Genomic DNA, 21,844 nt, shown 5'->3' on the forward strand with positions numbered 1-21,844 from the left:
CAAGGTATGCCAGGAATGCTTTATCTGCCTATGGCTGGAGAGAGGTTTAGTGACTCGATGCGGTCCGGGTCGGAGCGGAGGCACGAGGCAGAGTTGAGGCACGCTGAGCAGGGCCCCCTTAGGCGAGGGGCCCTATGCGGCCGCCTTGGTCGCCTCTGCCTAAGACCGGCCTGCACATGTAAAGCTGAGGTAGCAAGCCATTTTGTTTTTTGGGGGGGTGGTGGGCACTTGCCACCCGGTAGTGAACACAAGTAACTGTTTATTAGTATCACATATACATAATCTGATGTGCAGAGAAAACCCAGCTCATCATATTTTCTGTTTCAGTGATGCTTTTGACTTCAAACTTTGGTTTGTGCATTCTGAGGATGAAAGAGGGACTGAACATTTCCAGAATGATGCAGGCTCACAGTGAGTAACTGATTTATTGTGTGCTAGAGAAATCTAACGGTTAAAATGGAGGAGGCACTTAATAGGACACATTACACTGTTGCTTTTATTATAGACAACTTAATTCTTTTCCTCTTTACATTGTCAGCCCCTACACTTCTTAACCACTCATTTTATATTCTAGTAGTTTAGGAAGGTGACATTTGTCCTGGGTTCTGAATTTATCTGGGGTTAGGTGTCCCCTATATCTATGGATTCAGGGGAGGTCTCAGTTCTTCCTGGTATCGCAGTCCAGCTGCCTAATAACAGGGAGAACTTAGAGAAGGCTAGGAGCAATTGCATCTGACTCCTCGTTCAATGGAAACAGTGCACTTGTTCCATCTTGAACCAGGAGGACAACCAACTATAATAATAAAGAGGAGAAGAGATAGTTTAATTTATTATTTTATTTATTGCCTTTGTATCCCACATTTTCCCACCTATTGCGGGTTCAGTGTGGCTTACAATACATTGTGAATGGTGGAAATACAGTTGTTACAACTCGGTTATGGATACATTGTGAGGGGTTATGCGAAAACAAGTTAAAGTGTCGTTAAGGGAATAGAACAATGGCGAAGAACAATGGAACAATGGAAAGAAACAACGGGAACTAATAGGGCAACTAAACAGTAGTAGGAGAACAATTCGGTATAACATTTTTCTATGAGTAGAGGTATAAATGTGGTAAAAAATTATGGGGGATGGGAATCAGAAGAGAATGTATTGTTGCATTACTAACAGTGTGTGCGGACTTAATGTGTTTTGATTCTTTCAGTAAATTTTATCAGAGAGATGGGTTTTCAATGATTTGCGGAAGTTGGTTAGTTCATAGATCGTTTTCAGGTTGCGTGGTAGTGTATTCCAGAATTGCGTGCTCATATAAGAAAAGGTTGATGCGTTGTAGCGTTTTGTATTTTATGCCTTTGCAATTGGGAAGTGAAGGTTGAGGAAAGTTCGGGATGATCTTTTACCGTTTCTAGGTGGTAAGTCTATTAAGTCAGACATGTAAGCTGGGGCTTCACCATGAATGATTTTGTGGACTAATGTGCATACTTTAAAGTAATGCGTTCCTTGAGTGGGAGCCAGTGTAGCTTCTCTCGTAAGGGTTTGGCACTTTCGTATTTTTGGTTTTCCGAAGATGAGTCTGGCTGCTGTGTTCTGGGCGTTTGAAGTTTCCTCAGTATTTTGCTCTTTGCAACCTGGTATAGTGAGTTGCAGTAATCCAGATGGCTGAGTACGAGGGATTTGCACTAGGCTGCGAAAGACGGATCTCGAGAAGAATGGTCTTATTCTTTTCAGTTTCCACATGCAGTAGAAACATTTTCTTGGTTGTGTTGTTTGCATGAGTTTCAAGTGTTAAGTGGCGGTCAATAGTAACTCCAAGGATTTTTTAGAGTTTCTGAGATTGGGAGGTTTAGTTTAGGTGTGTTTATAGCAGTGAATTCATTCGTGTTATACTGGGAGGTGAGTATCAGGCATTGAGTTTTTTTCTGCGTTTAGTTTCAATCGAAATTCATCTGCCCAGGAGTTCATGATGTGTAGACTTTGGTTGATTTCATGAGGATTTCTTTAATGTCTTGTTTGAAAGGGATGTTTATTGTTACATCATCGGCGTATATATACGGGTTGAGGTTATGGTTTGATAGAAGTTTTGCCAAGGGGATCATCACTAGGTTGAAAATAGTGGTGAGAAGGGTGATCCTTGTGGTACTCCACATTCAGGTGTCCATGTAGCAGATGTAGTTGAGTTTGATGTGACTTGGTATGAGCGCAGGGTTAGGAACCCCTTGAACCGTTTAGGACATTTCCTCCGATGCTAAAATATTCAAGAGATGGGAATAACTAGTGAGGTAATTAAATTCGCCGATGACACAAAATATTCAGGGTCGTCAAGTCGCAGGAGGAATGTGAACGATTACAGGAGGACCTGCGAGACTGGGAGAATGGGCGTGCAAGTGGCCGATGAAGTTCAATGTTGACAAGTGCAAAGTGATGCATGTGGGTAAGAGGAACCCGAATTATAGCTACGTCTTGCAAGGTTCCGCGTTAGGAGTTACGGATCAAGAAAGGGATCTGGGTGTCGTCGTCGATGATACGCTGAAACCTTCTGCTCAGTGTGCTGCTGCGGCTAGGAAAGCGAATAGAATGTTGGGTGTTATTAGGAAGGGTATGGAGTCCAGGTGTGCGGATGTTATAATGCCGTTGTATCGCTCCATGGTGCGACCGCCCCTGGAGTATTGTGTTCAGTACTGGTCTCCGTATCTCAAAAAAGATATAGTAGAATTGGAAAAGGTACAGCGAAGGGCGACGAAAATGATAGTGGGGATGGGACGACTTTCCTATGAAGAGAGGCTGAGAAGGCTAGGGCTTTTCAGCTTGGAGAAGAGACGGCTGAGGGGAGATATGATAGAAGTGTATAAAATAATGAGTGGAATGGATCGGGTGGATGTGAAGCGACTGTTCACGCTATCCAAAAATACTAGGACTAGAGGGCATGAGTTGAAGCTACAGTGTGGTAAATTTAAAACGAATCGGAGAAAATTTTCTTCACCCAACGTGTAGTTAGACTCTGGAATTCGTTGCTGGAGAACGTGGTACGGGCGGTTAGCTTGACGGAGTTTAAAAAGGGGTTGGATAGATTCCTGAGGGACAAGTCCATAGACCGCTATTAAATGGACTTGGAAAAATTCCGCATTTTTAGGTATAACTTGTCTGGAATGTTTTACGTTTGGGGAGCGTGCCAGGTGCCCTTGACCTGGATTGGCCACTGTCGGTGACAGGATGCTGGGCTAGATGGACCTTTGGTCTTTCCCAGTATGGCACTACTTATGTACTTATGTACTTAAGTATGTGTAGTAGGATTCCGTGGTCAACCATATCAAAGGCACTTGACATGTCAAATTGTAGGAGGAGTATGTTGTTGCCGGTTGCAATCATTTGTTTAAATTTTGACATTAGGGTAATTAATACTGTTTCTGTGCTGTGATTCGACTGGAATCCTGATTGGGCATCATGCAGTATTGAGAACTTGTTTAGATAGTTTGTGAGTTGTTTTGTTACTATCCCTTCAGTTCTAGAAGTTATAAGTTTATTTACTTACCAAAGCAATACAGAATAAGAATATACGTATATATTCTTATGGGAGGAGGTGTAAAGGATGGTATTACTTATCTGGGGGTCACTATTACTCCTAATTTTTCAGATCTGTTCCTAGCTAATTATCCGCCTCTTTTGAAGGTTGTCTATAGAGATCTAGAGAGATGGGATACAACGGGCCTGTCCTGGTTGGGTAGAATAGCGGTGCTGAAGATGAATATATTGCCGCGATTCATGTACCTTTTCCAAGTTCTCCCTATTAGGGTTTCCAGGGGCTTTCTGGCAGGGGTGCAGGATAAATTGGTTCGCTTTGTATGGGCTAATAAATGTCCTCGCTTGCCTAGGGCCTTATTGAAACAAAAAAAAGGCAAAGATCTGCCACAGAAATGGCAAATCAAAAGAAAAAAAGCAGATCAAAAAGACAAAAAAATAGAACAGGAGGGTAACAGAAGAAGTGGTTTATTACAAGTTACCCGACGTGGCCACGTTTCGCCCTCAGGCTGCGTCAGGGGTAAAAAAACTAATAGGGGTAAAAAGCAAAGTGAACCCCTAATGCTGCCAGTCACATAGCATTGTGAAGTTTGCTGAGTAAGCTTGGGAAGCACTTATGTAAGGTGGTTGTAGGACTACTTTTAGGGGTTCACTTTGCTTTTTACCCCTATTAGTTTTTTTACCCCTGACGCAGCCTGAGGGCGAAACGTGGCCACGTCGGGTAACTTGTAATAAACCACTTCTTCTGTTACCCCTCCTGTTCTATTTTTTTGTCTTTTTTGATCTGCTTTTTTTCTTTTGATTTGCTAGGGCCTTATTGTACAAGGATAGGAGGAGGGGAGGATTGGGTGTCCCTAATGTTCTGTGGTACTACAAGGCTGCCCAAGCGAGAGCGGCTTTTGAGTGGTTTCAGGATCATCCTCATAAGCTATGGGTGAAATTAGAGCAGGCAGAGGTGGGATCTTGCCCGCTCCGTGCCATGATGTGGCTTCCTCATAAATATTGATCCATGTGTGGGGATTTGTGTCTCTCAATTGCGTCTACCTTCTTTTATTGGGATGGGCTGTTTGTTAGGCCTGATGATGTTTTATCTAAGCTTTCGCCAATAACAAAAAATTCACTCTTTCCTCCTGGTATCTCCTCTGGGCCCTTCTTTCGGTGGCGTTCTCTGGGTCTTGCAATGTGGGGTCAGCTATTTGACGATGGTTGTTACTTTCGTTTGATTATCTTCGACAACAATATCCTATCTTACCCAATGAGTTCTTTGCTTATTTTCAATTGAGACATTTTCTTAGCTCAAGGGAGATCCAATCCATTATAGTGCGAGATAATACGTTCCTTGAGGATCTATGTGAGGACTCTAAAACCAGTAGGGGTCTTATTACCTTTTTGTATTCCTTTTTGCGTGAGCAGTTGTGTCCTAATCAAGTATATAGGGAGCGGTGGCAGCAGGAACTGGGGGTGACTGTTGGGGAGGGGGATTGGTTACTTTTTGAGAACAATTGGTCCAAGATTTCCATTTCAGTCCCATTTCAGGAGAATGTAATTCTTTTTAATTCTTTATTAATTTTAACATTCATAATATATACTTATGAGTGAAATTACACCAAAAGAAAAATCATCATTCAATATACACATATAATCGACCTCAAGGGTACTCAACTATCGCCCACAAATGTAAGTAATTGATCCAAGAAAAAGGAAATATCTATACTTAACTCTTAAGCAATTTCACAAAAGGGGAAAAACAAAAAGCAGCTTAATTCCTGAGTGGTTTACTCAAATCTGCCATACAGTGTTACATATGAGACTAAACCTGTACTCTAACCTCTTCTCTGCTTATTATAAAGTCCTCCAGCTGTTTTGGTTCAAAAAATTGATATTGTTTTAGTTGAAATTTTATTCTATATATACATGGGAATCTGAGAAGAAATTCTGCCCCAATTGCTATTACTCTAGGCCGTAACAATAAGAACATCTTACGTCTCCTCTGAGTTTCCCTAGATAAGTCAGGAAATGCTCTAACATTTGAACCCAAAAACAGCGAATCCAAATGTCTCAAAGAAAGTTTGAGCACAGTGTCTCTATCTATTTCCAACGCAAATGTGACCAACAAAGTGGTCCTTTGGGTTATGACCTCAAGAGAGGACTCGAGGAATGCTGTGAGATTCATTGCATCTTGCCTCTGTAAATTTTCTGGAATATTCCCATCCACTTGTATATAATAAGCTTGAGTTATAGGTGGCAATGAATTCTCAGGCATTCCCAAAGTTTCTATTAAATATTTTCTAACCATTTGGATTGGAAGTATCAAAGGGGATCTAGGAAAATTTATGAAACGTAAAGTCAATCTCTTAGAATAATTTTCCAAATACTCCAGGCGTCTTGAAGTGAAGTTTTTGTCCTTAATTAAAGTTTGTTCCACCAGTGCAAGTTTTTTCAGTTTTTTTCTGACAATTTCTTAACCTCCGAAGCCTGGAGTTCACAAGTTTGTATTTGATTTAACGCAGTCTCTGAAAGTGCTTTAATTGTCTCCATATTTTTCAAAACTAAAGCTTGTAATGCAGATTGGGTCGTAGAGGTTAAGTCCCATAGAGGCATATTTTCAAAGCACTTAGCCTTCCAAAGTTCCATAGGTTTCTATGGAACTTTGGAAGGATAAGTGCTTTGAAAATATGCCTCATAGTGACTCCAAAGTCACTATGGCGGGTTTCACTACCGTTCCCACTAAAAACTCCGGAAGAGGGGCCTTGGAGGCTTGCTCCAGGATACTCACTGTTTTAGAAACAATGTGAGTAGATGATAGTTCCGGTCCCTCCTGCTTGTCGGCTCCAGATGTCCTCTCGTGCTGGCTCCCTCCCTGTTCGCCATGTACTCCTCCCGGGATTGTGGCGACAGGGCTCGCAGTTAGAGCTTCTCTTCCGGGTTGTGGAGGTGCCACATCAGGAGAATGTAATTAAAGTGCTTTACCGGTGGTATTAACTTCGGCTAGATTACACCATATGTTTCCTGGAGTTTCACCACTGTGCTGGCGTGGCTGTGGTCAAAAGGGCACGATGGGCCACATTTGGTGGTCTTGCTTTAAAATTAGGGCCTACTGGAAAGCAATACAATACAGATTGCAGACTTGGTTTAAAAGGCCCATTAAGTGGTCTCCAGAGTTTTTCATATTCGCAAAAAAACCACCGGGACTGACTCAGTCTCAGGCCTTACTGACCAGGCAGGCAATGGTGGCGGCGAGAGTTGTGCTCACTGCCTATTGAAAATCTATGAAAGTCCCTCCTTTGACGCGATGGTTAAACAAACTATGGTTCATATGTGAAATGGAGAGACTTTGGGCTGTGCAAGGTCATACGGAGGCAAAGTGGGAAGCACTATGGGATCCCTTCCTAAAACATTGTAACTGCTAAAGGGGGAGGGTGGGTAGGGGAGGGAGAGTTTTGTATGTGGATTGGGATGGGGGGGTGGAGAGGGGGGAAACATTTACTTCATAAAACAATTCATAAACTTGGAGTTCATGTTTGAGTTATTGATAGAATTGGAATTAATATTCTAGTTAAAATGTTGAAAGGTATTTTCATGTGTGTGATGTTGGAGTCATTGGGACTATATTTTCTTGTATAATTATGTCTTGTTATCATATTATTCAGTATCCTTTGTTCATTGCATTCTCATTTTTTCAATAAAGACTCCATATAAATAAATAAATAAAAAAAGCTGTCATTGTTTCCTGCTGCTCAGCTTCACGGATAGGGAAGCGGATATACACAGAAAGCCTCCAGAAACTGGCTAGTGATACGGGAGGCAGCTGGCTGGCCCTAGTGGAGTCTGGAAAGATCCAGTAGCCAGAAAGGCCAGGGCAGAGTGACTCACACATATACTGGCAGGGCATGCCCCCTGCAGGACATTGGTTCCAGGTCCTCTTCTTGCTCCTCACACAACTGGACTATGATCTCCTTATTGAATCTAAATCGAGCCACACACTGCTCATTTGTTAGGTCCATAAACCTGGTCCGGGGCCTGTATACTTGCTGCCTTCTCCCCCTCCCCCTCCTCTGCTGGTTCTCTCCCTCTTGTATCATCCACAACCCCAAGAAACCCTCCATCACTGTGTACTGCAGTCACAAACACACTCACTGTCACACACACAAACTATACAAACTACACCTACAATGATAGGAGCACTACAAAGCAAAGTGGTTGCAGCATACCACATACACTAATACAACACCTAATACTACAACACACCAATATAGACACCCACACCCACCAATACAGCAACTTGTATACAGGGTGGAGGCAGAAGTGTAGCCAGGTTGAAGGCTCCAAGGAAGTGGACTTCTGATGGCGACAGCACCACGTCGTAACGAATCGCATAAAAAATAGGCTCCGGCACTGTTTGAAGTCTGTTGGAGGAGCAACTGCTCCCCTGGCGCCCCCCCCCCCTAGCTACGCCACTGGGATAGGGATAGGGAGAGCAGGTAATGGGAGGGAAAAATAGGAAAGGTATAGGTGAAGAAGGAAGATACAGAAGTTAATCTGAATATTGGGTGGCAAACAGCAAAAAGCACCAAGGGGTCCTTTTACTAAGCTGCGTAAGCGTCTACGCATGCCCAATGTATGCCAAAATGGAGTTACCACCCGGCTACGGCGTGGCTCTTGCGGTAATTTCATTTTTGGCGCGTATCTGATACACGCATCCGAAAAATAATTACCGCCTGATTACCATGTGATACTTTACCACTAGGTCAATGGCTGGCAGTAACATCTGAGACCCAAAATGGACGTGCGGCAATTTTCATTTTGATGCACGTCCATTTTCATCAAAAAAATTTTAAAAGGCATTTTTTACAGGTGTGCTGAAAATGATTCTGCGCACGTCCAAAGCACGCGTCTGCACTACCATTTTTCAGCGTGCCTTTGTAAAAGGGCCCCCAAATAACTAGCAAATTAGAGAGCAACAAAAGCACACTCTAGAGTCCTAAAGACAAAATGACATCTATCTGAGCTCTAATTATAGCACCTGTGTGATTGCCAACAAAATTAAAGACCACACCTGTATCGGCTCGGTAATTGTACATTGCTATATCAGAGTGAATGTCAGCTTAGAGTTTTAAAAAAATGACCAATTCTTTTGTGAGCAGATCTCACAACTCTTTCATTATGAGGCAAGTGCTCTAACCTTTACACTATCTTATCTAGTGACATAAGGGACATCAGTCCCTAGATTTATTTTGCAATTAAGTGGGATATTGATTGCAAAGAGATGTAGAGAAGGTATAATTGAAAAAGGAAGACACAGAAGGTAATATTGGAAATACCCAGTGTACCTGAATGTAACTCACCTTGAGCTACTGCTGAAAAAGGTGTGAGAAAAATCCAAATAAATACAATTGTAAAATATGAATATAGGTTGGTAAACAGCAAAACCATGAAGTAACAGCAAATCACAGAGGAGCAAAAGCACACTTTCAGGAGTGCTAAAGACAAAAATGGTGTCTGCCTGAGCCTTAATTATGACAGCTGTGTAATTGACAAAAAGAAAAAGCAACACTGGGCTTCAAGATTGGGACAACAGGAGTACTTTATTAACCAAAACCCGACACCGGGCCGTGTTTCGGCGCCAAAAAGATATCTATTTGGACTAAGCAGGAGAAGGTTCCCCCGTCGGAGCCCACTTCTTCGCGCTATAGCGAAATCAATGCAAGTTACTCAGGCTTTTTTTAAAGGCACTGACAACCTCAATTTCCGAACAATTGCTATATTTACAAATTGACCCCTGAGGCAGGCGCCTTTTTGGCGCCGAAACACGGCCGTGTCGGGTTTTTGGTTAAATAAAGTACTCCTGTTGTCCCAATCTGAAGGCCCAGTGTTGCTTTTTTCTTTTTGTTTCTCCGATTGTATACTGTATTACCCTCTCTGTCTGTACTATAGCTGTGTAATTGACACCAACTTAAAGACAAGGATGCCCATATGGGTTGCAGTCATTATTCCAGCAATCAAAGTGATAGCTGTGTGCAGAGCAGGACTCAGAGTAAAAAAGCAATACCACATGTTTTATTGTGGTACTTGAGGACAGATTATCCCATATGGGAATCAAGCTCACACAACATGAGGGAAGTGCCCTAACCATTACACTTAGCTAGTGGCATGTCACTAGGTTTATTTTTGCAATTTTCTACGAAGTTTGAAGCTAAGCAATCAGGTTTAGTGTCACACTTCCAACATCCTTCAAGTTTAAACAAAACAAACTCACAATAGTTATTTAGTCAATTGGGACCTCAAATGCCCCCCAATAGGGAAAATACTCACGGTATTCAAAACAATATCCTATTTATTCGGGGAGTGAGGTACTATCACTGGTCCCTGCCTAAGAACAAAAAGGAAAAAAAAACATCCAAAAAATCTCTGAATCCAGGGAAAAACAGATGGTTTGAAAAACCTTTTTATTCAAAAACAGGATAGGACAGTAGTGACCCAAACCATGTACATAAACACCACGTGACCTTTAAATAGTCCCACCAAGCACCAGATCCTGATGGAATATCCCTGGTATTGAAGGACCTGAACCAAATAGGGACATCCAAAAGGAAACCACCCCCCCTAATTCTTGATATACTACAGTTCTAGTTCTAGTTTCAGTTGTAATGCAGTGCAAGTTACCAATTGTAGACTGTATATTGTAGGTTACAAAATACAGATTGAAGATCCACTTGCAATTCAAACCAACAACAACTAGCTAATTGCTAGTACTTATTTTAGGGAAGTTGCCTCCAAATAGTCCAATCGTTCCAAAATTTCACAAAATGTCACAGTCAAATCAGCTCCACCAGTCCAATCCAAGGTGCTTAACTCTCCAAAGTAAAGCACATATTTCCCTCAACAAGAGCGCTTTGTTTCGCCCATATGTTGGCTGCATCAGGAAAGAAAATGCTCCTCAAATTTGTCATGCAATCACAAAATATTTGACTTCAAAGATGGCGCTGCAGGAAGTCTGAATGCCAAGCAAATTTAAATCCCCAGCGTGCACCATCTACCAGTCACAAAAAAGGAACGGGCACCGCCCACAACAGGGCACGTCAAACGCCAGCAAACTCATTTCAGTTGTCAATCAATAATACGCATTCTATTCTATACTTCAAACCATACGGTTCTGTTGGTTTGAGCATATAGATCCATATTTGCTCAATACGCTAAAGTATGGTGACAAGATTCATTATCCCCCTCTCTTACCCAATTGGACTTGATCTATTACCATGCATCGCAGTTGGTCAAACTGTTGTCGAGCTTGTGATCAATGGCACACCATCGGAGCTTCCCATTTACAATGGGTTACACAATGACGATGTTCAGTCACTCTGGTTTTGAACTGACATGTGGTGTGCCCGATATACATTAGATCACACAGGCAACGGAATAAATACACCACATTTTAAGAGTCACAAGTGGTCTTATGTCTCAAAATGAATTCTTTACCACTCGAAGAACAAAAACTAGAGCCTTCAATAGTTATCTGACAAATAGAACAATGTCCACATTTAACATGTCGACTATCCTTCTGCTGCCGATTTGTCCATACATCTGAGTAGCTCAATTGATCTTGTAGTTTGTTATTCTGAACATAGGATAACATGAGATCCTGATCCCTAAATGTTTCCTGAGTGAGCATAACATTCCAATGTTTTCTTAAAATCGCCGCGATTTGAGGAGACCTGTTGGAATATTTTAGAACACAAGGGATCACTACCGGAGATGTTTTATTTTTGTTCTGATCTTGCTGACTTAGCAAAACCTCCTAATGATTATGTAGTGCTCGTTTATACGATTGTTTGATCAATTTTTTTTGGTAACCCCTAACTCTAAATTTATACTTGAGTTTGTTAGCCGATGTTTGGTATTGTTCAGTTGTATCACAAATCCTCCGGTACCAGAGGAACTGAGAAAATGGGAGACTACGTTTTAGATGATGCGGATGCATGCTATTATACAACAGCAGTGAATTTTTATCTGTAGGTTTAGAAAAACATCTGTTCTCAAACACCCCAGCTTCTTTTGTTATAGATACATCCAAAAATTAATGTGGTTCATGTGTTATTACAATCAAATTGAATATTTGCATAACTATTATTCAATTCCTCCACAAACCCCAATAGTTCATCTTCTGACCCTCGCCATAATGCAAAAACATCATCGATGTACCGACCCCAATATGATATTTTGCCAAAATACGAGGAAGTGTATACATATTGATTCTCGTACGCCCCCATAAAGATGTTCGCTATCGAAGGGGCAAAAGACGCCCCCATCGCTATACCAAATATCTGAAGATATAATTCATCATCAAAAATGAAGTGGTTGTTATTCAATGCTATCTGGATTAATTTAACCAAAAAGTCAGTGGGACACCATAGGGACGTATTCTGCACTGCATTACAACTGAAACTAGAACTGTACTATATTGAGAATTAGGGGGGTGGTTTCCTTTTTGATGCCCTTCAATACCAGGGATATTCCGTCAGGATCTGGTGCTTGGTGGGACTGTTTAAAGGTCACTTGGTGTATATGTACATAGTTTGGGTCACTAGCCAGCTTATAATCGAAACTTTTCGCCTGCAATCTTCTGACACAAATCGGGAGATCGCCGGTGATTTTGCAAAAGCGGCTAAATGCGTATAATCGAAAGCTGGCTTTTTAACAGCATCGCCGCTTTCCTGTTGCCTCGCCGGCGAAAGTTAAAGGGGGCGTGTCTCCGGCGAAGCGAAGGCGGGGCATGGGCGTGGCTACCAGATGGCCGGCTTTCGGCGATAATGGAAAAAGTGGTATTTGGCCAGGTTTACTTGGTCCTTTTATTTTCACGACTAAGTCTCAAAAGGGTGCCCCAACTGACCAGATGACCACTGGATGGAATGGGGGATGACCTCCCCTTACTCCCCCAGTGGTCACCAACCCCCTCCCATACTACAAAAGTTAAAATGAAAACCTTTTTTGCCTATATGCCAGCCTCAAATCCCGTACCCACCTCCATGACAGCAGAATGTGTTGTATCGTCTGACAGCCTTTCCGTGGTTGCGATGTGGCTCTCGGGTGAGTGTGACACCTTTTCTGTTAGGTGCCCTGCAGAGTCACATCAGCAATGCATTGTGGTGGGTGTAGGGTACTGGGCTCTACTCCCATGGTGCTTTTCCCCCCTGCTAACTGGGTCAGAATGTGCCCTGTTTTGTTTCCGGTAGTCCATGAGGTAGTGGCCATTTTTGTAAGCCAGTTTTAGATCCCTTTCATGTATTACCCACGTTAGAAAACGTTCTTACCTTGAATGTTGCTGAAAGAGGGCATTGAACAGCATTCTGCCAGCACGGACCTACTGCTAATCTCAGTATCAGGGAGACTCTTTGCCAGCGGGGCACAACCTCTGATCTGCAGTTAACTGTGAGTAAACGTGCTTATTCAAATAAAGCACTTTTTCAAAGACATTAGTCTTCAGGTGTCAACTGCTGTGCCAAGGTTATACAGCAGCAACAAGTCCTAGAGGCCTGAGTGTGTGCAGGTCCCTGGAGCACTTTTAGTGGGTGGACATTTGTGGGTAGGGGGTTTGGGGGGGGGGCTCAGCACCCACAGTAAGGGAGCTATGCATGTGGGAACTGTTTCTGAAGTCCACCACACTGACCCCTAGGGTGCCCAGTTGGTGTCCTGGCATGTAAGTGCACTACAAATGCTGGCTCCTCCCACGACCAAATGCCTTGGATGTCGCCGGGTTGGAGATGACCGATATTTTTTTCCATTATCGCTCTTTCTCCAGACGTAGCCAGCTCTGCAGTTGGAAGGGCCAGCTGTGGCCCTGGGGGGAGGGGAGCAACACTTGCCTCTCTCTCCTCCCTCCCTTCGTGTGGGCACGCTAGGCATACCTTTTCTGGCAGCCAATAAATGGACTGCCACCACTCCCAACGTCTTGCTCTGAGCAGCGTGCTGGAACTTCTCTCACATGCTTGAGAAGTCCCAGCCTGCTGCCCAGAGCTGGAAGGAGCGGGGAGCAGCAGTAGTCTGTTTACTTGGCTGGCAGGGCTCAGCATCCCCACGAGCAAAGTAAAAGAGAATTCAGCAGGGGGCCCAAGCCCACATTTTGGGAGCCAGTTGTTAAAGTAGCCATGGAGGGCCCTACTTTAACAACCGGCTCCCAAAATTCTTAAAAACTTAACAACCAGCTCCTGCTCCAGCACACCACTGATTCCCCTCCACGTCACTGTCCTTTTTTTTGAATAAAAAGGTTTTTTAAATCATCTGTTTTTCTCTGGATTCAGAGTTTTTTTTAATGTTTTTTTTTCCTTTTCTTAGGTAGGGACCAGTGATAGTACCTCACTCCCTGAATAAATAGGGTGTTGTTTTGAATACCGTGAGTATTTTCCCTATTGGGGGGGCGTTTGAGGTCCCAATTGATTAAATAACTATTGTGAGTTTGTTTTGTTTGGAAGTGTGACAATAACCTGATTGCTTAGCTTCAAACTTCTTAGAAATTGCGGCTGTTAGATATTTTAAGATTGAAATTCCCTTCCTTTACTTAGAGGTTTACTAGGTTTATTTGCAATGCAGTGGGATATGACCTTTGCTAGTTGTCTGCCTCTCTGTTCCTGTCATGCATGTTTTGCATTTAAAAACATTTCTTTGACTTGCTGGTGGAAGTGTCTACAATAGGGGCAGATTACTCAAAGCTGGAAGGCCATGGCCACCACAGATATCAAGTGGCCTTTATATGAGGGGTGTTTAACAGAGTCTGACCCCCTTCCTATTGCTATCTCCATTCACAGAGATAACAACTTCGACATTTCCAGGCTGCAGATTTTGGGTCCGTCGTGGATTTCTAACCACCCCATCCTGGTGCATTATGGAACTTACCGCACTCATTTCAATTGGCAGAGGCAGGCACTGTTGTGTATGTTAAAAACCAGGACTGGCCCAAAATCTCCAGTATGGAACTGTATAACTTGATATCTGTGGTGGCCATGGCCTTCCAGCAATACCGTTACAGTACACGCAGCACTGACCTAGGAGCATGACTGTTCTTTCTTAACGCAGACGTGCCCCCTGTCCTAACCTGTTCAGTCCATCATCTAATTTGTAACCCCCCCCCCCCACCCCCCGTTCTAACCTGTGCACTCCCTCATCTAATTTGTAACCTTTACACTATGTTGCTATATGCAGATATTTATATGAAGATATTTTAGCATGTGGAGAGGTATCCAGCTAAGACTCTGTCTCACGTTGGCTGGGTCTGCTTTGTCAAACAAAAACTCTTGCTCAATGACTTATGGTAGTTAACTTGGTTTATATGTGTGGGCTGCTTAAGTCCTACAGCTAGACTTGAACCCTACACAGTGCAGAGACAGCTTTGGAGCTTATTAGTTACCTGGCAGCTGTCCACTGTGTATTTTCCATGAACTAACACAAATGTATATATGTTAGAGTTGGGAGACTTTAAAAGGTATATGTGCTTTCCAGGTTAGTGTTACAGAAGTTGAAATTGGTGAAAGAAATAAGATATAAATGTAAAATGTTACAAGTAAATCATATGTGCATGCTAGATAGGCACTGTAAAAACCCAATGCGGATATTTACGCTAAAAGAAACTAGGTGTAAATTTAAGAGCAGATATTAACTTGGAGAGCAATACATTTTATAAGTATGCACAGAAATCAAGGGAAAGCCCACACCTCACCTATTCTGGAATGTGCAGAATGCCCCTTTTCAAATATGCGCATTAGAGCATGGTCATATTCTATATAAAATACTGCACACAGATATTTATGCGCATACATTCCACTTAATGTGCATAAATTGCAAATAACACTCATTAGTGCTTGCTAATCTATTAACTTACACGCATTCTCTATATCTATGCACATAACTACGCACGGAAAGTTTGGTGCAGTTTATAGAATACAGTGGATAGGGGCCTTGCCTGTAGTTAAAATAGGATGTTTTTGAAGTTTATCTAATTGATGAATACTCAACAGGGTATCATGTACATTATATTCAATGTCTAGTTTAATATAGGTAGCACTTGTCCTATTCATTAATGGAATAGGATGGGATAATTGTTGTTCTATATGTAACTACTAGTCAAAAAGGCCTGTTTCTGACACACATGAAATGGGCGCTAGCAAGATTTTCCTCGGAGTGTGTATGTTTGAGAGTGTGTGTGAGAGTGACTGTGTGAGAGAGAGAGAGAGTGAATGTGCGAGTGTGTGACAGAGAGAGAGTGAGACTGGGTGTGAGTGTGTCTGTGAGAGAGAGAGTGTGTGTGATTCTCCCCTGCCCCCCCTCCAGCCACCCAGCGATTCTCCTCTCTCCCCTGCCCCCTCCAGGCATCCAGCGATTCTCCTCTGTCCCCAGCCCCCCTCCAGCCACCCAGCGATTCTCCTCTCTCCCCTGCCCCCCTCCAGCCACCCAGTGATCCTCCTCTCTCCCCTGCCCCCCCTCCAGCCACCCAGCGATTCTCCTCGCTCCCCTGATTACCTTCGTCGAAGCGGCCGCGTTATTGAAAGCCCTACCCGTCTCTAGACTTCCCTTCGAGTTCGTTCCCTCAGAGTCCCACCCTCGCGGAAAGAGGAAATGACATCAGAAGGCGGGACTCTGAGGGAACGAACTTGAAGGGAAGGCTGGAGACGGGCAGGGCTTTCAATTGCGCGGCCGCTTCGACAGAGGCAATCAGGGGAGCGAGGAGAATCGCTGAGTGGCTGGAAGAGGGCAGGAGAGAGAGAGGAGAATCGCTGGGTGGCTGGAGGGGGGGCAGGGGAGAGAGGAGAATCACTGGGTGGCTCGGGAGAGACCTGTGAAGTGACGTGCGCATGCGCAGCATGTCGGTCACAGCTCATTTATATAGTAGGATAAGGGGCCTGAGTCATCCAATAGATCCAACGACCACCAGGATGCAGCCTGATTATACAGTTCGAAATCCGGGAATTTTATACCACCCTTACACTTATGTGCTCTTAATTTTTTAAGGGCTATACGAGGGGGTTTGTTATTCCAAATAAAGGCCATTAGGATTTTATATATTTTCATTAAAAAGGTTTTGGGAAATTTACGTGGTAACATACTTTAATAAGTGAAATATTTGTGGAACAATCATCATTTTCACTGTCTCTAACTTACCCCACCTTGATAAGTATACGGGATTCCATCTAAGGCAAAGATTCTTGACAAGATTAAGTACTCTATTCATATTTTCTTGTAAGGTTTCCTTTAAGGTGGATTTAAATGTCAATCCTAAATATTTAATCCCAGTTTTGCACCAGCAAACAGGAGCAGATTTCAAGTTGTCCTTCATACAGTAAACATTAAGTGGAAAATTTTCAGTTTTTGTCCAGTTTATTGCATACCTGGATAATTTTCCAAAATCCTCAATTAGTTTGAAAATATTTGGGACAGAAACGTCAGGAAAAGATAAATATAATAAAACGTCATCAGCATATGCTGATAATTTAATTTGAGTATTCGCTACAATGATCCCATGAATATCTGAGGAGGAATGTATTGCAATTAGGAGTGGCTCCAGGGCAAAAATAAAATGTAATGCGGACAGGAGACATCCCTGCCTTCCTTGTTCTTTTTGTTTAAGAGAAAGACTGTGTTAATGAGCCATTAATAAACAACCAGGACTAGCATATAATATTTGAACCATGTTTATGAAGTTATCACCCAATCCAAACCAGGCCATTACAGAAAAAAGAAACTTCCATTCGATGTAGTCAAATGCTTTTTCAGCATCTAGCGAAATAATGCAGGGCCTCTTTTAGAAAGCTGCACTACCAGTCCTCGGTGCAGCAAATGAGAGGAAGCCCACAGGCTGGTATTTGTAGGATTTGCGCAGTATAGATAATATGTGAAAAAATTCTAGTTTTATTGGAGGATAATCTGCCTTTTACAAATCCTGATTGAGATGGATGAATTATTTTAGAAATAACTTGGGATAATCGATCAGCTAGCAGTTTAGCATATATCTTGCAATCATAGTTTAACAAAGAAATAGATCTATAATTTTTAGCATAGGATCTCTACCAGCTTCAATGAAGGTGCCTGAACTTTTATTGTGGTGCAAAAAATTATTATAAAGATGTATTATAAAGTAGGAGAGAGAAGATTTGAAAAATGTTTATTCTCCGAGGACAAGCAGGCTGCTTGTTCTCACTGATGGGTGACGTCCACGGCAGCCCCTCCAATCGGAAACTTCACTAGCAAAGGCCTTTGCTAGCTCTCGCGCGCCCATGTGCACCGCGCATGCGCGGCCGTCTTCCCGCCGAACCGGCTCGTGTTTGTCAGTCTTCTTTTGTCCGTGCTCGGGACGGTCGTGTTTTGCCGCCGTTTTGTGCCCCTCAAGTTGACCCTCGCGTGTCTTCGCGATTTCGCTAAAAAAAAAAAAAGACCTTTGGTCTTTGTCCCTTCCCGTGTGTCTAGTTTTTTCCCCGGCGTAAGTTTCCTTTCGCTTTCGGGGTAAGCCTTTTTTGTGGCCTCGGTACGGGTTTTTTCTCTCCCTTATTTTTGGTGCCCTTCGTCACCATTGCGAATTTTGATTTCGCCGGCGTGATTTTTCCGCCCATGTCATCGAAGTCTCCCAGCGGCTTCAAGAAGTGCACCCAGTGCGCCCGGGTAATCTCGCTCACTGATAGGCACGCTTCGTGTCTTCAGTGTCTGGGGGCTGGGCACCGCCCGCAGGCCTGTAGTCTTTGTGCTCTTTTACAAAAGAGGACTCAGGTAGCGAGGTTGGCCCAGTGGAATGTGTTGTTCTCGGGCTCTTCGTCGACAACAGCACCGGAGGCATCAAGTGCATCGACGTCGACAGCATCGAAGTCTTCGACCTCGGCATCGACGGCATCAATGGCATCGAGGTTTCGACCCTCTGCATTGTCGGTACCGAGACATCGGAAGGCTGCGTCGGCGTCAGTGGTTCCGGGACCTCCTCTGTTGCTGATGTCGTCGGACGGTGTTGCTTCGACTGGAGTGCAGGTGAGGGCTGTCCATTCCCCTGCTGGTGGCGGTGAGCCTTCGGGTGGGTCTCCTCCTGCTCTGAGGGCTCCTGCGGTACAGCCCCCCAGAGACCGACCTTCTTCGGCCTCGGCCCCGAGGAAGAGACGGTTGGATTCTACATCCTCCTCGTCGGTACCGGGAAGCTCTGGTGACATGCTTCGTTTGAAGAAATCAAAGAAGCATCGACACCGGTACATAAGTACATAAGTACATAAGTAGTGCCATACTGGGAAAGACCAAAGGTCCATCTAGCCCAGCATCCTGTCACCGACAGTGGCCAATCCAGGTCAAGGGCACCTGGCACGCTCCCCAAACGTAAAAACATTCCAGACAAGTTATACCTAAAAATGCGGAATTTTTCCAAGTCCATTTAATAGCGGTCTATGGACTTGTCCCTCAGGAATCTATCCAACCCCTTTTTAAACTCCGTCAAGCTAACCGCCAGTACCACGTTCTCCGGCAACGAATTCCAGAGTCTAACTACACGTTGGGTGAAGAAAAATTTTCTCCGATTCGTTTTAAATTTACCACACTGTAGCTTCAACTCATGCCCTCTAGTCCTAGTATTTTTGGATAGCGTGAACAGTCGCTTCACATTCACCCGATCCATTCCACTCATTATTTTATACACTTCTATCATATCTCCCCTCAGCCGTCTCTTCTCCAAGCTGAAAAGCCCTAGCCTTCTCAGCCTCTCTTCATAGGAAAGTCGTCCCATCCCCACTATCATTTTCGTCGCCCTTCGCTGTACCTTTTCCAATTCTACTATATCTTTTTTGAGATACGGAGACCAGTACTGAACACAATACTCCAGGTGCGGTCGCACCATGGAGCGATACAACGGCATTATAACATCCGCACACCTGGACTCCATACCCTTCCTAATAACACCCAACATTCTATTCGCTTTCCTAGCCGCAGCAGCACACTGAGCAGAAGGTTTCAGCGTATCATCGACGACGACACCCAGATCCCTTTCTTGATCCGTAACTCCTAACGCGGAACCTTGCAAGACGTAGCTATAATTCGGGTTCCTCTTACCCACATGCATCACTTTGCACTTGTCAACATTGAACTTCATCTGCCACTTGCACGCCCATTCTCCCAGTCTCGCAAGGTCCTCCTGTAATCGTTCACATTCCTCCTGCGACTTGACGACCCTGAATAATTTTGTGTCATCGGCGAATTTAATTACCTCACTAGTTATTCCCATCTCTAGGTCATTTATAAATACATTAAAAAGCAACGGACCCAGCACAGACCCCTGCGGGACCCCACTAACTACCCTCCTCCACTGAGAATACTGGCCACGCAATCCTACTCTCTGCTTCCTATCTTTCAACCAGTTCTTAATCCATAATAATACCCTACCTCCGATTCCATGGCTCTGCAATTTCTTCAGGAGTCTTTCGTGCGGCACTTTGTCAAACGCCTTCTGAAAATCCTTCCCGCATCGGTACCGAGAGCTCTGGGTCGCCGAGGGAGTCGGCACCCAGTAGGCATCGGCACCAGGAGGATCGCTCACCCTCTGTTCAGGAGGTGTCGATGTGCTCCACCTTGGACAGCCCGGAACAGACTCTGACCTCGACGCCAGCGTCGGCTTCCATGTCTTTCTCCACAGCCGCTCTGCACGAGAGTCTCCGGGCCGTTCTTCCAGAGATTCTGGGAGAGACTGTTGCACCCTTCCCCTCCGGTACCAGGGGTGCCTGCGCCACCGGTACCGTCAAGTGAGGCGCCGGCTGGCCCTTTGCCCGGGGTGAGGTCTCCGACAACAGTACCGGCTGCGGCCGCCTCCCAGGAAGACTCCCCGACGACGTCGGTGGAGGGAGCTTCGCCGGTGCTGGCGAGGGAGTCTACCTCTCGGCGCCCCCACCGTGGCCGTATTTCCACGGAGTCGAGTCGGGCACGGCTTCAGACACAGGTTCATGAACTTGTGTCTGATACCGATGGTGAGGCCTCGTGGGAGGAGGAGGAGGACATCAGATATTTCTCTGACGAGGAGTCTGATGGCCTTCCTTCTGATCCCACTCCCTCCCCTGAAAGGCAGCTTTCTCCTCCCGAGAGTCTGTCTTTCGCGGCCTTTGTCCGGGAGATGTCTACGGCCATCCCCTTCCCGGTGGTCGTGGAGGATGAGCCCAGGGCTGAGATGTTTGAGCTCTTGGACTATCCTTCTCCACCTAAGGAATCGTCCACAGTACCCATGCATCATGTCCTAAAAAAGACATTGCTGGCGAACTGGACCAAGCCTCTAACTAATCCCCACATTCCCAAGAAGATCGAGTCCCAGTACCGGATCCATGGGGACCCAGAGCTGATGCGCACTCAGTTGCCTCACGACTCTGGTGTGGTGGATCTGGCCCAAAGAAGGCTAAGAGTTCTAGGGAGCATGCTTCAGCGCCCCCGGGCAAGGACTCTAGAACCTTAGACTCCTTTGGGAGGAAGGCCTACCATTCTTCTATGCTTGTGGCCAAGATTCAGTCCTACCAGCTCTACACGAGCATCCACATGCGGAACAATGTGCGGCAGTTGGCGGGCTTGGTGGACAAGCTCCCTCCTGAGCAAGCCAAGCCGTTTCAGGAGGTGGTCAGGCAGCTGAAGGCGTGCAGAAAATTCCTGGCCAGAGGGGTATATGATACCTTTGACGTTGCGTCCAGGGTTGCTGCTCAAGGTGTGGTGATGCGCAGACTCTCATGGCTGCATGCCTCCGACCTGGAGAATAGAATCCAGCAGCGGATTGCGGACTCCCCTTGCCGAGCGGACAACATTTTTGGAGAAAAAGTCGAACAGGTGGTAGAGCAGCTCCACCAGCGGGATAACGCTTTCGACAAATTCTCCCACCGGCAGCCTTCAGCATCTACCTCTTCAGGTAGACGTTTTTATGGGGGAAGGAGGACTGTTCCCTACTCTTCTGGTAAGCGTAGGTACAATCCTCCCTCTCAACAGCCTGCGGCCCAGGCTAAGCCCCAGCGCGCTCGCTCTCGTCAGCAGCGTGCGCCTCAGCAAGGCCCCACAGCTCCCCAGCAAAAGCAGGGGGCGAGCTTTTGACTGGCTCCAGAAGAGCATAGCCAATGTCAAAGTGTCTGTGCCGGGCGATCTGCCGGTCGGGGGGAGGTTGCAAGTTTTTCACCAAAGGTGGCCTCTCATAACCTCCGATCAGTGGGTCCTCCAAATAGTCCGGCACCCTCAATTTGGCCTCGAAGCCTCCAAATTGCCCACCGGGAGCTCAGTCCTTCAGCTTCCAGCACAAGCAGGTACTTGCAGAGGAACTCTCCGCCCTTCTCAGCGCCAATGCGGTCGAGCCCGTACCACC

At 44.9% G+C, this 21,844-nt stretch overlaps 1 protein-coding gene across 1 annotated transcript in view; it reads left to right on the forward strand.

Annotated features, from left to right (window-relative positions):
• Nucleotides 1-21,844, forward strand: part of SLC12A3 (solute carrier family 12 member 3) — a 1,234,282-nt gene that overhangs the window by 883,661 nt on the left and 328,777 nt on the right. The window contains 2 exon segments of the mRNA XM_030203718.1: nt 328-343; nt 345-411. Of these exon segments, the coding sequence (XP_030059578.1) occupies nt 328-343; nt 345-411 (83 nt within the window).

Source organism: Microcaecilia unicolor, chromosome 5 (genome assembly GCF_901765095.1).
Source record: "Microcaecilia unicolor chromosome 5, aMicUni1.1, whole genome shotgun sequence".
Lineage (NCBI taxonomy): Eukaryota > Metazoa > Chordata > Amphibia > Gymnophiona > Siphonopidae > Microcaecilia > Microcaecilia unicolor.